This window comes from Rhinatrema bivittatum, chromosome 16 (genome assembly GCF_901001135.1).
Source record: "Rhinatrema bivittatum chromosome 16, aRhiBiv1.1, whole genome shotgun sequence".
Lineage (NCBI taxonomy): Eukaryota > Metazoa > Chordata > Amphibia > Gymnophiona > Rhinatrematidae > Rhinatrema > Rhinatrema bivittatum.
Window position 1 is genome coordinate 37,510,674 of NC_042630.1, and position 19,567 is coordinate 37,530,240.

The following is a 19,567-nucleotide window of genomic DNA, read 5'->3' on the forward strand; positions in this document are numbered from 1 at the left end:
CCTCAGGAAGAATATCTAAATGACCTTGAAAAAAAGCACCATCCCCTCAGGAAGAGTATCTAAATGACCTTAAAAAAGCACCATCCCCTCAGGAAGAGTATCTAAATGACCTTAAAAAAGCACCCCCCCAGGAAGAGTATCTAAATGACCTTGAAAAAAGCACCATCCCCTCAGGAAGAATATCTAAATGACCTTGAAAAAAAGCACCATCCCCTCAGGAAGAGTATCTAAATGACCTTAAAAAAGCACCATCCCCTCAGGAAGAATATCTAAATGACCTTAAAAAAGCACCCCCCCAGGAAGAGTATCTAAATGACCTTGAAAAAAAGCACCATCCCCTCAGGAAGAGTATCTAAATGACCTTAAAAAAGCACCCCCCCAGGAAGAGTATCTAAATGACCTTGAAAAAAAGCACCATCCCCTCAGGAAGAATATCTAAATGACCTTAAAAAAGCACCCCCCAGGAAGAGTATCTAAATGACCTTGAAAAAAAGCACCATCCCCTCAGGAAGAGTATCTAAATGACCTTAAAAAAGCACCATCCCCTCAGGAAGAGTATCTAAATGACCTTAAAAAAGCACCCCCCAGGAAGAGTATCTAAATGACCTTGAAAAAAAGCACCATCCCCTCAGGAAGAATATCTAAATGACCTTGAAAAAAAGCACCATCCCCTCAGGAAGAGTATCTAAATGACCTTAAAAAAGCACCATCCCCTCAGGAAGAGTATCTAAATGACCTTAAAAAAGCACCCCCCCAGGAAGAGTATCTAAATGACCTTGAAAAAAAGCACCATCCCCTCAGGAAGAATATCTAAATGACCTTAAAAAAGCACCCCCCAGGAAGAGTATCTAAATGACCTTGAAAAAAAGCACCATCCCCTCAGGAAGAGTATCTAAATGACCTTTAAAAAAGCACCCCCCCAGGAAGAGTATCTAAATGACCTTGAAAAAAAGCACCATCCCCTCAGGAAGAGTATCTAAATGACCTTAAAAAATCACCCCCCCAGGAAGAGTATCTAAATGAACTTGAAAAAAAGCACCATCCCCTCAGGAAGAGTATCTAAATGACCTTAAAAAAGCACCCCCCCAGGAAGAGTATCTAAATGACCTTGAAAAAAGCACCATCCCCTCAGGAAGAGTATCTAAATGACCTTAAAAAAAAAGCACCATCCCCTCAGGAAGAGTATCTAAATGACCTTGAAAAAAAAGCACCATCCCCTCAGGAAGAGTATCTAAATGACCTTAAAAAAGCACCCCCCAGAAAGAGTATCTAAATGACCTTAAAAAAGCACCCCCCCAGGAAGAGTATCTAAATGACCTTGAAAAAAAGCACCATCCCCTCAGGAAGAGTATCTAAATGACCTTAAAAAAGCACCCCCCCAGGAAGAGTATCTAAATGACCTTGAAAAAAAGCACCATCCCCTCAGGAAGAGTATCTAAATGACCTTGAAAAAAAGCACCATCCCCTCAGGAAGAGTATCTAAATGACCTTAAAAAAAAAGCACCATCCCCTCAGGAAGAGTATCTAAATGACCTTGAAAAAAAAGCACCATCCCCTCAGGAAGAGTATCTAAATGACCTTAAAAAAGCACCCCCCCCAGAAAGAGTATCTAAATGACCTTAAAAAAGCACCCCCCCAGGAAGAGTATCTAAATGACCTTGAAAAAAAGCACCATCCCCTCAGGAAGAGTATCTAAATGACCTTAAAAAAGCACCCCCCCAGGAAGAGTATCTAAATGACCTTGAAAAAGCACACCCCCCCAGGAAGAGTATCTAAATGACCTTAAAAAAAAGCACCATCCCCTCAGGAAGAGTATCTAAATGACCTTAAAAAAGCACCCCCCCAGGAAGAGTATCTAAATTACCTTAAAAAAGCACCCCCCCAGGAAGAGTATCTAAATGACCTTGAAAAAAAGCACCATCCCAGGAAGAGTATCTAAATGACCTTGAAAAAAAGCACCATCCCCTCAGGAAGAGTATCTAAATGACCTTAAAAAAGCACCCCCCCCCCAGAAGGAGTATCTAAATGACCTTAAAAAAGCACCCCCCCAGGAAGAGTATCTAAATGACCTTGAAAAAAAAGCACCATCCCCTCAGGAAGAGTATCTAAATGACCTTAAAAAAGCACCCCCCCAGGAAGAGTATCTAAATGACCTTGAAAAAGCACCCCCCCCCAGGAAGAGTATCTAAATGACCTTAAAAAAAAGCACCATCCCCTCAGGAAGAGTATCTAAATGACCTTAAAAAAGCACCCCCCCAGGAAGAGTATCTAAATTACCTTAAAAAAGCACCCCCCCCAGGAAGAGTATCTAAATGACCTTAAGAAAAAGCACCCCCCCAGGAAGAGTATCTAAATGACCTTGAAAAAAAGCACCATCCCCTCAGGAAGAGTATCTAAATGACCTTGAAAAAAAGGCAGCCCAGCTTCAGCTATGAATTTGGGGAGAATTAAATCCCTGTATTCGCCCTCTAGGCAGACGGCATCAGAAGGAGTGAGGGGTGAAGGGGGTGGGGGGTTGTAGCCTGAGCTCCACCCCCTCTTCAAAGGCAGTACTACATACAATAAAGAAAGCCTTAGCCAGTAAAACTGCTATTTAGAATATTCAATAGCATCATTCAGCCAATTCTTCTGTAAAGGAATGTGAAGTTTGGGCCCATAATTATCCCCAAACAATACAGAATGGTGCAGAACGCCAAGAGTAATCCTATACCTCCAGTTCTGCAAACAGACAGACACTGCGTCCACAGAAACTCCCCCAACAATGGGTGAAGAGAGAAATCTATAACGTTTCCCCTTACTACTCACTGTACAATAAAAGGATATTCAAATTCTAGTGCCATCTCAGTGACAGCAACACAAACGCCCTCCACTACCAGGCTCTTTGTGATACAACCCAAAACCCTGCCAAAAATAAAACCACACACACTTGGCACTTCTGAGGCAAACCTGCCATACCAAAACAGCACTAATGGCCAGGACTCAAACAGCAACAACCCTAAGATAAGTCAGTGCTGCAGGTATTACGCTGGGCCCTAGTATGCCAACACCTCTTCTACTGGGAAAAGAGTCAGGCCGAGGCATTAAGGTGCATTCGGCTGACTGCACAGTTGTACCTGCATTGGAATGCACGTTTTGTGCGTGCAAGTCATACTGCGGATGCAAAATGCGCATGAAAGACTGCGTTCAGCTTAGCGTCCTCGCGTGGAAATCCCATTGCGAATAAGAATTTTAAAACATTACCCCCTCTCCCCTCCCCGTGCAGAGAGATGCGGGGCCTAACCCGGGTTTTGTTAGCACCAGAAAGGTTACTCCTGGTTCAGGGATGGAGTAAAGTTTCCTGCGCACAACAAAAGACCGGTTTTATTATTTTTTTTATGAGAGGAATCTCCCGGGGATGGGGGGAGACGTGTCTCCAGTTCCAGAGTCTTTTGGTGGAGCTCTGTTTTGTCTTTTGCTTTCCCAGAGAACCTGACACAATGGATAAAAAGAAGTCTGGGGTGAGATAGACATGAAAATGTAAAAAATTTTAATTAAAATACAAAAAAAAATTAAATTAAAAAAAAAAAAAAAGAGAACTGTGGTGCTGCAGCTCTCCTATTTCGCCATACCTTTGTGTGTGTGTTTCTCTCTCTCGTTGGACTGACTTCTCCCCTCTTACTTCTACATCTCTTCTGAGCTAAAATGTGCATTCAGGGCTCAGTTTGAACGCAGAGTTTTCTGCACCGGTCTGAGAAGGAGCCAGACTGCTGGAGATCCCTGCACAGAGGCGACACGCTACCCCTCACCTCAGTCGCCCGCGCGGAAACACAGACCGAAACCGAGCAGATTATAGACATGGAAATCTGCAGACACAAACTGAACGGGAAACTGCCAGGACTCCGCTTGCAGGGCAACAGTGGAGAAACAGAAAGAGAGAAGCCTTTCTCCCTGGACCGTGCAAAATACAGGAGGCAGACGAAAGGTGCACGTTTGCCGGAGCCGGCAGAGGACACCCAAGACTTCCCACAAACCAATGAGCAGCACAAGCTCCGTATAATCTTATAGAAACATAGAAATGCCGGCAGAAGAAGACCAAACGGCCCATCCAGTCTGCCCAGCAAGCTATGCACTTTTTTTTCTCTCTCTCATACTTATCTGTTACTCTTGGCCTTTAGTAACCTTTTTGGTTCTATTTCCCTTCCACCCCCACCATTAATGTAACTGTTTGGTTCTATTTCCCTTCCACCCCTGCCATTAATGTAGATAGCAGTGCTGGGACTGCTTCTAAGTGAAGTATTAACGTAACCTTTTAGTTCTATTTCCCTTCCACCCCCGCTATTAATGTAACCGTTTGGTTCTATTTCCCTTCCACCCCCACCATTAATGTAGAGAGCAGTGCTTGACTGCTTCTAAGTGAAGTATCTAGCTTAATTGGTTAGGGGTAGTAACCGCCGCAATAAGCAAGCTACTCCCACGCTTATTTGTTTAGCCAGCCTTTGCAATTCAGTCCTTGTTGGTTGTTGTCGGAATATAAAAATCATCTTTTCTTCATTCCCCCCTGCCGTTGAAGCAGAGAGCTTCTCTGGATATGTATTGAAAGTGAAGTATCAGGCTTAATTGATTCGGGTAGTAACTGCCGTAGAAAGCAAGCTACACCCATGCTTATTTGTTTACCCAGACTGTGGAATTCAGTCCTTGTTGGTTGTTGTCGGAATATAAAAATAATCTTTTCTTCATTCCCCCTGCCGTTGAAGCAGAGAGCAACACTGGATATGCATTGAAAATTATCTTTTCTTCATTCCTCCTGTTGTTGAAGCAGACAGCAACACTGGATATGCATTGAAAATCATCTTTTCTTCATTCCTCCCAGCTGTTGAAGCAGAGAGCTACACTGGATATGGATATGCATTGAAAGTGAAGCATCAGGCTTGTTTGGTTTGGGGTAGTAACCGCCGTAACAAGCAAGCTACACCCATGCTTATTTGTTTACCCAGACTATGTAAGTCAGTCCTTGTTGGTTGTTGTCTGAATATAAAATCATCTTTTCTTCATCCCCCCTGCCGTCGAAGCAGAGAGCTACACTGGATATGCATTGAATGTGAAGTATCAGGCTTATTTGGTTTGGGGTAGTAACCACCATAACAAGCAAGCTACTCCCCACATTTTTTGTGAATGCAAATCCTTTTTTTCACATTTCCTCTTGCCGCTGAAGCATAGAGCACTGTCGGCGTCGCATTTACCGTGTGAACATTTATTGAATAAGGGTATTAATAGGAGCTGTTCCATCCCCTTTATCATTTTGGTTGCCCTTCTCTGTACCTTCTCCATCGCAATTATTTTATTTATTTATTTATTTAAGGTTTTTTCTATACCGGCATTCATGATAAGATCATATCATGCCGGTTTACATATAACAGGGGGTGCGATCAGAACTGTACACAGTAGTCAAGGTGCGGTCTCACCATGGAGCGATCCAGAGGCATTATGACATTGTTTTATTCACCATTCCCTTCCTAATAATTCCCAACATTCTGTTTGCTTTTTTGACTGCTGCAGCACTCTGAGCCAACGATTTCAATGTATTATCCACTATGATGCCTAGATCTCTTTCCTGGGTAGTAGCTCCTAATATGGAACCTGACATCATATAACAACAGCATGAATTATTTTTCCCTATATGCAACACCTTGCACTTATCCACATTACATTTAATCTGCCATTTCGATGCCCAATTTTCCAGCCTCACAAGGTCTTCCTGCAATTTATCACAAACCGCTTATGATTTAACTACTCTGAATAATTTTGTATCATCCGCAAAATTGATTACCTCACTCGTCATATTCCTTTCCAGATCATTTATAAATATATTGAAAAGTAAGGGTCCCAAAACAGATCCCTGAGGCACTCCACTGCCCACTCCCTTCCACTGAGAAAATTGTCCATTTAATCCTGCTCTCTGTTTCCTGTCTTTTAACCAGTTTGTAATCCACAAAAGGACATCGCCTCCTATCCCATGACTTTTTAGTTTTCTGAGAAGCCTCTCATGAGGGACTTTGTCAAACACCTTCTGAAAATCCAAATACACTACATCTACCCGTCTACCGGGTCACCTTAATCCTCATGTTTATTAACCCCTTCAAAAAAGTGACGCAGATTTGTGAGGCGTGACTTGCCTTGGGTAAAGCCATGCTCACTTTGTTCCATTAAACCATATCTTTCTATATGTTCTGTGATTTTGATCTTTAGAACACTTTCCACTATTTTTCCCGGCACTGAAGTCAGGCTAACCGGTCTGTAGTTTCCTGGATCGCCCCTGGAGCCCTTGTCGAAAAGTTCCAGCTCTGCTCTTCTCCTGTGCCACTGCCCTCCCCCAAAATAACCATTGCTTCCCAACTATTCCTTGCAATTTATTCCATATAAGTAAAGTTTCTTGTGCCCTCCTATTATTAATCTGTTGCAAGGAGTTGGCAATCTGTTAGTAAAGCTCTGATGTTAAAGCTGGGAATTAGCAATCTGTTATAGAGCTCTGTTGTTAAAGCTGAGATAGCAATGTGTTATTAACGGAGTTGCTGGATATTGCACTCTGTTATTATTTAGAATAGTTGTGGGTGGAGCCTTGGACCAGTGGCAGGTGACCACGCCCTCAGGGGAATTCCCGAGAGGGGCCACTGGTCAGGCTTAGTGTAGGAGACAGACACACATTAGTTCTTTTATTAGACAGTATATTAAACCACCAGAGGTGGCAGTAGTGAGCTGGAAGCACCTGGCTGGGCTGTAGTCCCTCAAGTACTGGAACAGCGATCCCAAAGGGGCTGAGCTGTAGAGAAACTAAGAAAGTGAGTAGGCAAGACATGCACAGTTCAGGAACAAGTCCTTGATGGTAACACTCACACAATACTCTCTTGAGGCAGCCCAGGCAATAGTATGCATTAGGTCCTTGAGGAGCGAGTACCTGGTCCCAGGGAAAGCTCTGAGAGATAGATGGAAACTCACTAATGTTGTAAGCAGCGATGACTTCTTAGCAGAAGTGGCATTCAGGAGCTGGTCCGGGACGTGGGCCCTCGAGGAGCGAGTACTGGTTCCAGCCTGCGACCTGAGATGAAAAAGAGAAGGCGAGGCCCCCGAGGAGCGGGTACCTCTAGTGGCTAGGTTTGCAGAGAGCGAATCCCATCCGCAGCAACCTGGAGGAAGCAAACTCCTGACGTCATCTCAGGGGGACACCCCTGAGGTTCGCGCCAATGTCGGTCCATCAGTCGGGCCGTGCGCGCGCCCTTAGGAATCTGGTCAACATGGCGGCTTGCAGCGTCGAGCCGGTCCGGGAACGCCGGAGGAGAACGGCCATGAGATACCGCAGCAGCTAGCCTTCCATCAACCGCGCAGGGAGTTGCCAACGAGGTAAGGTGGGCGGAGCAGAGACATCGGACAGCGACAGACACAACACCTCCTAAGCTCCCGCGTCTCCCCTATGCCTTTCCTACGGGAAAATTCTCCACTTTGCCTCCCCCTCCAGTGCTCCCCCCCCCCCCCCCACCACTCACTCCCAAACTTTGACAACCAGAACGAGAACGTGTCCGCCCAGGACCCACACCCCCCCTCTGATTCAGCTCAGTCAATCCGTTCTAAAGTTATTAAAGGCGTAGGGGAGGAGGCAGACACACAAGCACGCAGACGTTCAGCGTCGTCCGATGCCCCCTCTCTTCAATCCCATCCCAGGATAAAAGAAAAATGTTCTAGAGCACCACACCTTTTCTTTAAAGCACACTAAAGTCACAGAAATGTTTGTACATTCACAGCTTTGCACAGGGCTAGACAGGTCATTACGCTTCCCCATGCCGGCGGCAGGTTGTATATTGGATGTACTGTTTGAGCCTTTCTACCGTCACTTGCTCCCTTTCCATAATTAAACTCAGCTTTCAGCATTTCTTCTGTACCCCACCCATATCAGGCCATACCGGTGCACCCGCAGCCATCCCTGGGCGCCATTCCAGTTCAATAGCGCCCTTGTGGGGGAGGGTGTGACACACGACCTAGTGCTCACTAACAGGGATAATGTCTCCCATGTCAGGGTAGGGACCCACCTGAGCACCAGCGATCAGACATTATGGTTCGATAACGCAAACAGCATACAGAGAAGGCACACCAAGCCCCGGGCTTTGAATTAAAAAAAAAAAGGACTTTGTCAAAATGGGGATGAACCTGGAGGAAGAACTGGAAGACTGGGAGAAACTTGGGCGGGTGATACCAAGATCTGCAATAGAGTAGACATGCCTGAAGGAGTAGGGAGAATGAAAAGTGATTTAAGAAAGCTTGAAGAATTGGTGAACACTTGGTAACTGGGATTTAATGTCAAGAAGTGCAGAGTCCTGGGGTGCAGTAATCTAAAAGAGTTGTATGTGATGAGGGATGAAAGACTAATGCGCACAGACTAGGAGAGGGACCTTGAGGTGATAGTGTCTGTGATCTGAAGATGGTGAGGCAATGTGACAAGGCGATAGCTAAAGTCAGAAGAATGCTGGGCTGCATAGAGAGAGGAATAACCAGCAGGAAAAAGGAGGTGGTGATGCCCTTGTACAGGTCCTTGGTGAGGCCTCACCTGGAGTACTGTGTTCAGTTCTGGAGCCCGTATCTCAAAAGGGATGGAGGTGGTCCAGAGAAGGGCGACCAAAATGGTGTGGGGGTCAGTATCGGAAGACCTATGAGGAGAGGCTGAAGGATCTGAATATGTACAGCCTGGAAGAGAGGAGGTGCAGGGGAGACGGGGTACAGATCGTCAGATACCTGAAAGGTTTTAATGGTGTACAAACATCAAACCTTTTCTGTTGGAAAGAAATCAGTAGAACTAGGGATCATGAAATGAAACTCCAGGGAGGACGACTCAGAACCAATGTCAGGAAATATTTCTTCACAGAGAGGGTGGTGGATGCTTGGAATGCCCTTCCGGAAGTGGTGGCGAGGACAAAAACAGTAAACAAATTTAAAAGAGCATGGGATAAATACTGTGGATCCCTAAAAGCTAGAGGTTGGAAATGAAGAAAAGGGTGCATGGGGGTAACCTGCATGGAGCGGCAGTTACTACCCTTAACCAATAAGCCTTGATGCTTTTAATGCAACTGCAATTTCACTCTCCACTTTGGCAGTGGGAGGGGTGGAAGGGGAATTGAATTCAGATGACAGCCAACATGACCCTGATTTATACAGTCAGGGGTACTGATACCCTGCCATTAGGGATAAAGCACATGACTGCTTCTACGGCCAAGTTCAAAAGCAAAGCACATTCAAGCAGCACTGTCTGAATTATCAAGAAGCTATTCACCTCGCAAAAATGTTACCAGCAGGAATTTTGTTATGGGTTTGACAGTTTTGATTGTAACTAGTACTACCCTTAACATAAGCCTTAGGGGGTAACCAGCAGGAAGCGGCAGTCACTACTATAAGCAACTTGCTGGTCAGACTGGATGGACCATTTGATCTTTTTGGGCCAACATTACTATGTTGTCCACAAGTCCCTCAGAAGGTGATACTTCACATCAATGTGCTTGGTGCAAGAATTCACCTCAGTTTGTGCCAAAGTTATGGTTCATACATGTTGACTCCCGCTGTCCGATAGTAATTGGCTTAGCCAAATTATTTCCCAACACTCTTGGGCTGCTGCAATGTATTCCGCTTTGGTGGATGAGAGTTGCCACTGTTGATAGCTCTTTGCTAGCCCAAGTGATGATTCCACCTGTGAACTGAAAAAATTGCCCGGTGGTAGACTTTCAGTCTGTTACATCACTAGCCCAGTCTGCATCCACCTAGCCAATGAGCTCTGGGTTCTTAGCTGCTGGCTCCTTTAACTTTTTGTGAATTGTGGCCTTTAGGTATCGCATAAGCCTTTCACTTTTCAACTTCATGTCTGGGCAAGGTCTCAATGTCCCAGGTCGAAGGTTCTGGTGTCTCTTGTTCTCGAGCCACATACGAGAGTCTGCGAGCTGGTACACTCTTTTGTTGTCTGGGTGGACCATCGGCATATGAACCCCTTCGCATCATCTGGACTGTTCAAAGTCTCCTTCACCACAGTCTCATCTGAATCCACATATTGCCTTATTTATGTGTACCATCTCTTTCGGGCTTGTAAGGGTCACGATGTTTGACAAGGACATCGCATTGAAGAACATGCTCCAGCTTACTGTCACCTTGTCCGTTCCAGCAATAGGATCCTATATCCCTTGGTCTGTTCACTGTATACCAACAGCATGCCCTATATAGCTCTGTCTACCATGTTGGAGCACTTCTCACTCAGGATATGCATATACGTTTTGCAGCCAAATGCCCTCAGCTGATGTACATGAGGTTTTCTGCCATGCTACATTTCGTGCAGTGTCACCTCATTTGCTTTTGTTGGCAGCAGGCTGTAGCTAATTTGCAGTCATCAGTGTCTCACTCCAGAACTTGTCAGGAAGGTTGGCATTCAGCAGCATGCTCCTTGCCAACTCCATCAGCGTGTGGTTCTTCCTCTTGGCTACACCATTCTGTTCAGGAGTGTAGGGCACTGTGGTCTGACACTTGATCCCTTGTCATTTGAGGTACATTTGAGTTGCCCTATTCATGTATTCTCCTCCAGTGTCTGTGCAGATGGTTCCATGTTTACTCTTGTCACTGCCACCTTAAGATTCTCCAGTGTTTAATTTTTGTTTGTCACGAGCTAAGTCTTTGTCTACTTGGAGCAATCATCAATGAAGGTCAGGAAATATCTGTTTCCAGAAGAGGTTGCTGTCTTCATTGGTCCACACAGATCACTGTGGATTAACTCCCGTGACTGACTTGCTCAGTGGTGACTTGTCCTCGGCAGCACTGCACGTGTCGCTTTGCTTTTGAAAATTGTTTGTCAGACGCTTCACTGATAATACACCTCCCTTTAAGTCTGGTATATACAGCACATCTTTCATGAGTTTTCTGTGCCTGTGCCCAGCACTGTAGTCAATGTCTGTGAAAAGAAATCTTTAGTACTTGTCATGTGGCTGGTTGCACCCAAATCAATACACCAATCTCCCACATTAACTTTCCTCTGAATTTAAAACTACAGCTCCACAGCTGAATAACCAGCAGGAAAAAAAAAAAAAAAGTGATAATGCCCTTGTACGGGTCCTTGGTGAGGCTTCACCTGGAGTACCGTGTTCAGTTCCAGCAGCCCGTATCTCAAAGGAGACAGGGATAGGATGGAGGTGGTCCAAAGAAGGGCGACCAAAATGGTGTGGGGGTCTGTTATCGGAAGACTTCATGAGGAGAGGCTGAAGGATCTGAATATGTACAGCCTGGAGGAGAGGAGGTGCAGGGGAGACAGGGTACAGACCTTCAGATACCTGAAAGGTTTTAATGATGTACGATCCTCGAACCTTTTCCATTGGAAAGCAAACAGTAGAACTAGAAGTCATGAAATGAAACTCCAGGAGGAACGACTCAGCTTCAGAATTACTTTTCACAGTTTTAATGATTTTCTTTGACTCTCTGGTTCTTCCAGGCTGACAATGGTGTGCAGTCAGGAGCTTCAAGGGATTCAGTGAATCCTTTAATACATCGGATCAGGCAAGGAACAGCCAAACCCTGCCTGATCTGATCCGTGACATCACACGTACCTTGACCTACATCACCCCCTCGTGGACAGCAGGAGTCACGTTTATCCAAGTGTCATCTCCTGCTGCTGAGGGACCAATCTTGCAGCCCTTACTGCGAGATCAGCCCTGCGGCAGCCAGAGATGACATTAGGGAAAAACATGACTCCTACTGCCACTTGCCTGACAATTCGGCAGGCCACCTCGGAGTTTGCCCTGTGGTGGCTGACGAGAAAGAGAGAGAGAGGATGCAGTGGCTGCCAGCAGACCTCATCCTGCTGGCGGCAGAAGGGAGGAGGAGAATCTAGTGCCACCAGATCTCTTCCTGCTGGTAGCTAAAGAACAGATCCAGGTCCTGTGTGTGTGGATGGTTGACTACCTGGGTGGGTGAGCTCCTGTGTATACGGGGGTGAGAGGCTGTGTGTAGGTGGAGGTTAAGAGCTTGTGTGGGTAGGTGGGTGTATGCATGGGTGGGTGGCAGGGTGAGGGCTTGAGTATGTATGAGGCTGGGTGAGATCCTGTGTGTGTGGGTGGGAGAGTATGTCTGACTGCTTATGGGTGTGGGTAGGTGATTGTGTTGGGGGAAGAGGGTAAAAGCCTGTGAGTGGGTGAGAGCCTGGGTGTGTGTTTGTAGATGGGTGAGAGCCTGTGTATGAGTAAGAGAGAGACTGTGTGTGTGTGTGTGGGGGGGGGATTTAAGAGCCTGTATGTGTGTGTGGGTGGGTGAGAGCCAGTATGTGTGTGTGCACGATAGAGAGAGAAGATAAAGTTTGTACAGCTTCCCTCCCCCAATCTACAACAATCTCAGAGAGGCTGGAAATTGAAACATCCCAGCTATGAAGAGGGGGAGATTTGTAACATGCTTTAGTTTTATTATTGGATATAAATTTGAATCTTATATTGGTATGTTGGGAAATTTTATAAACATTTTTTATGATGTTTTAATTATTGGATGTTCTATTGATCAGTTTTTAAATATTTATTCTTTTCATTAGTATGGATTTATTTACTCCTGGGGAATTCTGCACAAAAAAAATTTAAATTCTGCACACAAAAACCTACAATTCTGCAAAATTCTGCATACTTTTATTAGTCAACTAACACAATTTACATGACAGTCTTTAAGTAATTACATTTTAAAATACAGAAAAAAGTTATTACTTAAAGATGCAGAATTTTAAATATTTTGAGCAGAATTTCCCTAGAAATTCACTGTAAGTGTCCCTTCCACTCTCCCTACTCCCCTGGCCACATTGCCCTCTCAGGCCCCAACTCCTCCACCTGCCAGTATCTCTCCCCTCCACCTCTAGGCTCAACCCCTTCCACTCTATCACCAGTCCCAGAGTTTGACCCCGTTGTCAGTACTGCCCCTCACACAGGCTCCCTCTAATACACATATACACACCCTCATACAGGCTCCCTTACTCTCTCGCACACACATCCCCTCAAACAGGGCCCTCTCTCTTGCATACACACCCACACAAGCTCCCTTTCTCTCTCTCTCTCACACACACACACACACACACACACACATCCCCTCATACAGGGCCCTCTCTCTTGCATACATACCCACACAAGCTCCCTTTCTCTCTCTCTCTCACACACACACACACACACACACACACACATCCCCTCATACAGGGCCCTCTCTCTTGCATACACACCCACACAAGCTCCCTTTCTCTCTCTCTCTCACACACACACACACACATCCCCTCATACAGGGCCCTCTCTATTGCATACACACCCACCCACACAAGCTCCCTTTCTCTTTCACACATACATCCTCACATAAGCTACCTGTGTCTCTCTCTCACGCACTCCTTCACACAGGCTCTGTCTCACCCATACACAGTCCCTTCACACAGGCTAGCACCCTCACATACACATGATCCCTTTTTCATACACACGAGCTCCCGATCTCTCACATACATACACACTCCTTCATAATCCCCTCGTACAGGGCCCTCTCGCTTGCATACACAACCACACATGCTCCCATTCTCTCTCACACATACATCCTCACATAAGCTACCTATGTCTCTCTCACGTACCCCTTCACACAGGCTCTGTCACTTACACACACACACACATCCCTTCATACGGGGCCTTCTCTCTTGCATACACACCCACACAAGCTCCCTTTCTCTTTCACACATACATCCTCACACAGGCTACCTATGTCTCTCTCTCATGCACCTTTCACACAGGCTCTGTTTCACACAGGCTAGCACCCTCACATACACACGATCCCTTTTTCATACACACGAGCTCCCAATCTCTCACACAGATACACACTCCTTCACAATCTCCTCATATAGGCTCCCTCCTGCTCTCATCCCCACGCTTACCTCCCCTGGTCACTCTCACCTCATACTCACACCTCCTCCCCCTCACATACCCCCTCTGCTTCCTCTCTCTCTCTCTCTCTCACACTCCCCTCCCCCACCCACCTCTCTACACACATTCACTCTCACTGGGCCCTTCGTCATCGTTGCTGTGAGCGGAGCACATCCCGCAGCATGCCGGGGCCTTCATCTTCACTGCGAACGACACACACTTTGTTCGCGGCACGCTGGAGCCTTCATCTTCGCTGCGAATAGCGTGCACTCCGTTCGCGGCATGCCAGGACCTTCATCTTTGCCACAAACGGCGCTCAACACGTTCGCAGCATGCCGGGGTCTCCCCTGCAATTTTCTGTGCAGAATTTGGCAATTCTGCGCAGGGGGGGGGAATTCTGCACAAATTCCACGCTCCGCAGTAGTGCAGAATTTCCCCCAGGACTATATAATTGATGTTTTATATATTTTTTTTTTATTTTGTAGTTTGTTGGGCTCTTATTTTGTCCTTGGTAAGGTTCTGTATGTATGATTGAGGTGAGGAATGTTGCTGTGTATAGTTTCTGTGTAGGGATCTACAGCAGTCCGTCTTGTTCTGTTTTCAATAGGAGATGTATTGGTATTCTAAGGCCCGATGTAACATTTGCAGGGCGGATGCTATTTGAGGCCCAGGCGCTAGTGCTGTTTGGATATGGCAGATTTGTCACTTGGAGAAACTGTATTTTTGGCCCCTGTTCTTTCGAATGGATGTCTTAGCAAGAACAGGGATTTCTAACCCTTTTAGAGGATTCTACTCATAATATCCCAGCTAGAGCTACGTCGCTAGTTTCTCTCTCTCTTTAAAGCACGATAAGGATCTGGTTTTCTATAAATACTTTCAATGTAAAGATTTTTTCCTTCTGTGGTCAAAAAAAAAAAAAAAAAATCCAGATCTTCCCTGATGTTTCGCGGGCTCCTCAGGCCCATAGGAAACATTTTCGTTCTTTCAAGCAAAGGATTCTAGGGATTAGAGCAAGCTTTTCCCTCAAATTCCCATTGGTAACCTACCAAAATAATTAATTTACTTTTCCGGATCCATTACATCTAGGTCGTTTCTTAAGTGATAAGATGCTGGGTGCGTATGCAGTCCTAAGCAACGATAAGTAAGAGAATGAGCTGATTTCCTCGTGGTTCTATAATAATTATCGCTTCGATATTGTTATCTTTTGGGGGGTTTTTTCTTTGAATGCGCTTTTCCCAAATAATGTGGGCTGACACGATTGGAGATTTTTTTTTTTTGTATTTTCATATTACTTACTGTTATTTTAATTCTTTTTTTTTTCTTCCTATCATTGTAGGTAAAAAAGACATATAATCAATAAAAAACACACAACAGAAGATGATGGAGGCGTTGGCACGGGTTCCTCTCTCTGGAGAAAAGGTGCTTCTCGGTAACAGAGCCCGCCCTGTGCCTTCCCCCGTTGGGTTGCGGTGGTGGATGTCAGCGTGCGGGGGGCGTTACTTGCATCCGATAATCAGGAGGACGATGAAGCACAGTAGCCAACCCCCCAGGGTGACAGAGAGTATAATGCCTTTGTGAGCTTGGGGGCTGGGCTCTGAAAAACAAGCGGGGGAAAAAACCCAACACGGAATCACTAATCATCCCTGTCCTTTTCTTCCTGCTTCAGATAACGGCGTAAATAAAATGTAACTGGGTGGAGCAGCCTCATGAAGTTGACAGAAACATGAGCCATGTTGGGCCAGTTTGATATCCTAGCTGCATATACTCTGCTACAATAAGAACTACTGCACTGCCTGGGTACTGGTAATATAACCTGGTTTAAAATATTGAAATTTTGAAAATGCCAAATAATTTTTAAAAAAATTTTGCTGCAGAGAAACCGATAATTAAAACATCTGTGACGGTCCGAATACTTACCTGTGACTGCACACTTATATAATTGGCAATTGAGGCTAATGGAATAAAGCCCGCCATTTGTTTATGAGGTTTTCTCTGTCTCTCTCTATATATCTATAAGACTACATGGTATCAGCTATTCTTTATTGTTATCAAATATGATGCTGTTTTGAATTCAAGGTGATTCATTTGTGACATGCTGAACTGTGGGAGAACCTGGCCACAGGACACACCAAAGCGATCCTCTCTTCTTTTCCGCGGGGCCGCAGATCCTAAAAGCCCCACCCACTTCCGTAAAAGCTGTGGGGCTATTCTGAAACCACAGACCCGTCTCAGAAAAAAAAACGGCTAAATGCAGCGCCGATATTTCACAGAGAGCTCTCCAGAAGTCGCACGTACCGTGCAGGCCACATGCCACGCAGACTTGCTTCATAGTCACGTCTCCGTCCGGGGCTGCACAGTCGCTGCTGAGGTGAGCTCTCAGGACCTCCTTCGCTTGCCGATTCTCCAGCGTGCACTCAGCCTGCCGGATGAACCGGGCCGGGATCACCAGCTGACTCTGAACGGAGAAGGTCTGGTCCGGTCCCCGGGTGGTGTCCCCTCCCGATTCAGGTACCGAGGTTCCGTTGATGCTCCACTTCAGCTGGGGCCTGGGGTATCCTCGCAGCGCCTGGCACAGCAGGGTCACGTTATCGCCTGGGCTGGTAAGATTCCAGTGAAGGGGCAGGCAGGTCACACTGATCTTCTTATAGAGAACTAGAGAGAAGAGAGAGAGAGAGAAAATGATGTCATTTTGAGCAATTAGAGGAGAAGAGGAAGTGACAGGCCGACGGCACAGAGAAGAGGGCAGTACTCCAGGGTGCAGCTGCAGGCAGGGTCATTGCACACCTCAGGAGGGACCTAGGAGACCTCCTGCCTGACCCACTCCTCCTTCCAGTCCCTGAAAAGATCATAAGATGCGCCACGCAGGGTCAGAACGATGGTCCATCCAGCCCAGCAACTTGTCGAACAGGAAAGTCCACTCCACATGGTTCATTCCCAGAATTTAAGCGGTGGAGACATCTATCTGGCTAATAATTATTTATGGACCTGGCCAAATGAAAAAAAAAGTGAGCCTCCTCTGTCACCACCACCCCCCCCCCCCCATCAACATCCCCCAGTGCATCCCCTCCCCCCCCTAGCCACAACCATCCTACATCTCCCTCCCGCCCTCCCCCCCCCGGCCAAAACCAAACAAACATCGCCCCTCCTCCGCCAGCCACCCCACCCTGTGCCCCTCTCTCTACAACCAATAACCGCTTCCCCTTCAAACATACCATCCTTATCTTCTAGAGGGCCTCCCGCCCCCCAACATAGGGAGTGAAACCGTGTAACATAGTAGGTGATGGCAGATAAAGACCAAAATGATCCTTCCTTTTTGGTTTTTTTTTTTTTTAGTAGCAGTTGCTGCTCCATGCAGGCTACCCTCCAGGGTAATAGCAGCTGCTGCTCTGCGCAGGCCATCCCCCCCCCCCAAGCCTTCTCTTACGGCGAGTAGCAGCTGCGACAAGGCAACGGCTCGGACCAGAGACATGATGGGATGCGGAGGGTGAGGCAGAACCAGCAGAACGTAGGATTGTAATCATGCCGCTGGCGAGATCTCTCCTAGAATAGTGTGTCCCACGTATATCTAGCAAACCTGTCGTGCCAAAAAAACAGCACTGACTCCCAGGACTCAAACAGCAACAGGCCTAGCTGTGAAAAAGGGAGCTCAACAAATATTACACCAGGCCCTAAAAACACCCAAGTACATATGCCTCCCAAAAGGGAAAAAACACAAACGGCACTGCAACAGATACTTTCACAGAAACTACTCGCTAGCAGAATCCCTCAACACGGTCGCATGCTCCCTAACCAAAACAGAGAATAAGGGATCGCAAATGTTAAAGGTTCAGATAAAAACTGAAATGGGAACCCCGAAGAAGCATGCAGTGCACTTCTGAAGAAATACAAATAGCATAGTCTGGGTAAACAAATAAGCATGGGTGTAGCTTGCTTGTTACGGCAGTTACTACCCCTGAATCAATTAAGCCTGCTACTTCACTTGCAATACATATCCAGTGCAGCACACTGCTTCAATGGCAGGGGGAATGAAGAAAAGATGATTTATATTCAAACAACCAACAAGGACTGAATGGCACAGGCTGGGTAAACAAATATGCATGGGAGTAGCTTGCTTATTGCGGCGGTTACTACCCCTAACCAATTAAGCCTGCTACTTCACTTAGAAGCAGTCAAGCACTGCTCTCTACATCAATGGTGGGGGTGGAAGGGAACTAGAACCAAAAAGTTATTAATAAGGGCCAAGAGTAGCAGATAAGTACGAGAGAAAAATAACTGTGGAAGCTTGCTGGGCAGACTGGATGGGCCATCTTCTGCCGTCATTTCTATGTAACTGCACTCTCTCCTGCACGGAGCAAAGCAGAAATATTAAGAGAATGCACATTCCCAAAGCTGGCTTCATCCAGTCACTAAAGGGAAAATGAAATGTTTTATTCTACCTTTCCTGTCTGGTCATTTTATTTTTCTAAACGTCTCTATTTTTCTGCTTTCCTTTCGTTATCCTCCTCTAATTCCTTTTCCAGGGTTCTTTTTCTATTTCTCCTCACTCAGTCTTCTTCATTTCCTCCCTACATTTGTCTGACATTGATCTTTCCCTTCTCATTTTGCTTCAGTTCCTCTCTGCTCTGCCTTTTTCTCTCATCTTCGCTATCCACCGATACATTTCACCCCTCCCCCTCTCTCATCCTTCAGTTCTCCCCTCATTTCCCCCTCTAGCTCTCCACCTCCACCTCATTGCTTAATCACCAATCCCTCCCCATCTCCTCACTCCCCCCCTCCTTCCAGCATCTCTCTCCCTTTTCTTGTACCCTGCAGCATCTCCCCCACTACCTATCTCCCCCTCTTCCCCACAATTTCTGTCCTCTCCCCCCCCCCCCCCATCATCTCTCCTCCACCCTCCCCCTTTTCCAATCATTTATCTCCACTCCCTCCCCTAGCATTTCCCTTCCTCTGCGTTCCTCCACATCCCTCTACTCAGTATCCCTTCAGGGCCTGGGTCCTCCTCCCAGCACGCCTCTGAGGTGGGGGGGGGGGGGAGACCAGGCCCGAACTGGCCTTCTGATTTTCTTCTTTCCCATGGTCCAGGACACCCCTGCTCTCTCCCTCCTGCCAGCAATCCTTTTATTTGAATAATCGCAAGGTGCTCCAAGTCTTATAGCTGCAGAGACTGCACTGGAATGAAGCAGTGAAGGCACAGAAGGATGGGAGAGAGTCTGCACATGCTCTGCTTCCAGGACCCGCCCCCTTCCTGGTGGGAGGCGGGGCCTGCAAGGAGAGCGTGCTCAGACTCTCTCCCGTCCTTCAGCGCCTTCACCGCTTCATTCCGGTGCAGTTCCTGCCGCGGAAGGACTCCGAGCAGCTTGCGGTTATTTGAGCTGAAGGCCTGCCAGCAGGGGAGAAGAAACAGAGGCTGCAGCACCACCAGCGTCTACGACCGTGGCCATATTGGCCATAGCCTAGCCTCGGCACTGAGCTATACTGCAAGACCAGAGCAGATGTTCCTGCAGCCGTCCCCATAACCTGGAGCTGACAAGCCACGGCAAAGGATGTCAAGGTCTCAACCTCCAATGCACCGGGGGTGGGGTGGAAGAGACACTCCCAAGAATGAATGCAGAAGCGGGGGTGCGACTGCAGCATTGAAACTCAAGACAGTGCAACGG

At 46.6% G+C, this 19,567-nt stretch overlaps 1 protein-coding gene across 4 annotated transcripts in view; it reads right to left on the minus strand.

The window, feature by feature from the left end:
• Positions 1-14,905: 14,905 nt before the first annotated feature.
• LOC115078331 (CD276 antigen-like) overlaps positions 14,906-19,567 on the minus strand; it is a 31,691-nt gene continuing 27,029 nt past the window's right edge. The window contains exons 4-5 of one of the 4 annotated variants that reach the window (XM_029581212.1): positions 16,206-16,562; positions 14,906-15,504 (exon numbers count right to left, since the gene is read on the minus strand). In XM_029581212.1, the coding sequence (XP_029437072.1) occupies positions 15,407-15,504; positions 16,206-16,562 (455 nt within the window). In that variant the 3' untranslated portion in view covers positions 14,906-15,406. The remainder of the gene's footprint in view (positions 15,505-16,205; positions 16,563-19,567) is intronic. The other 3 variants (XM_029581211.1, XM_029581214.1, XM_029581213.1) reach the window with 3 other exon arrangements.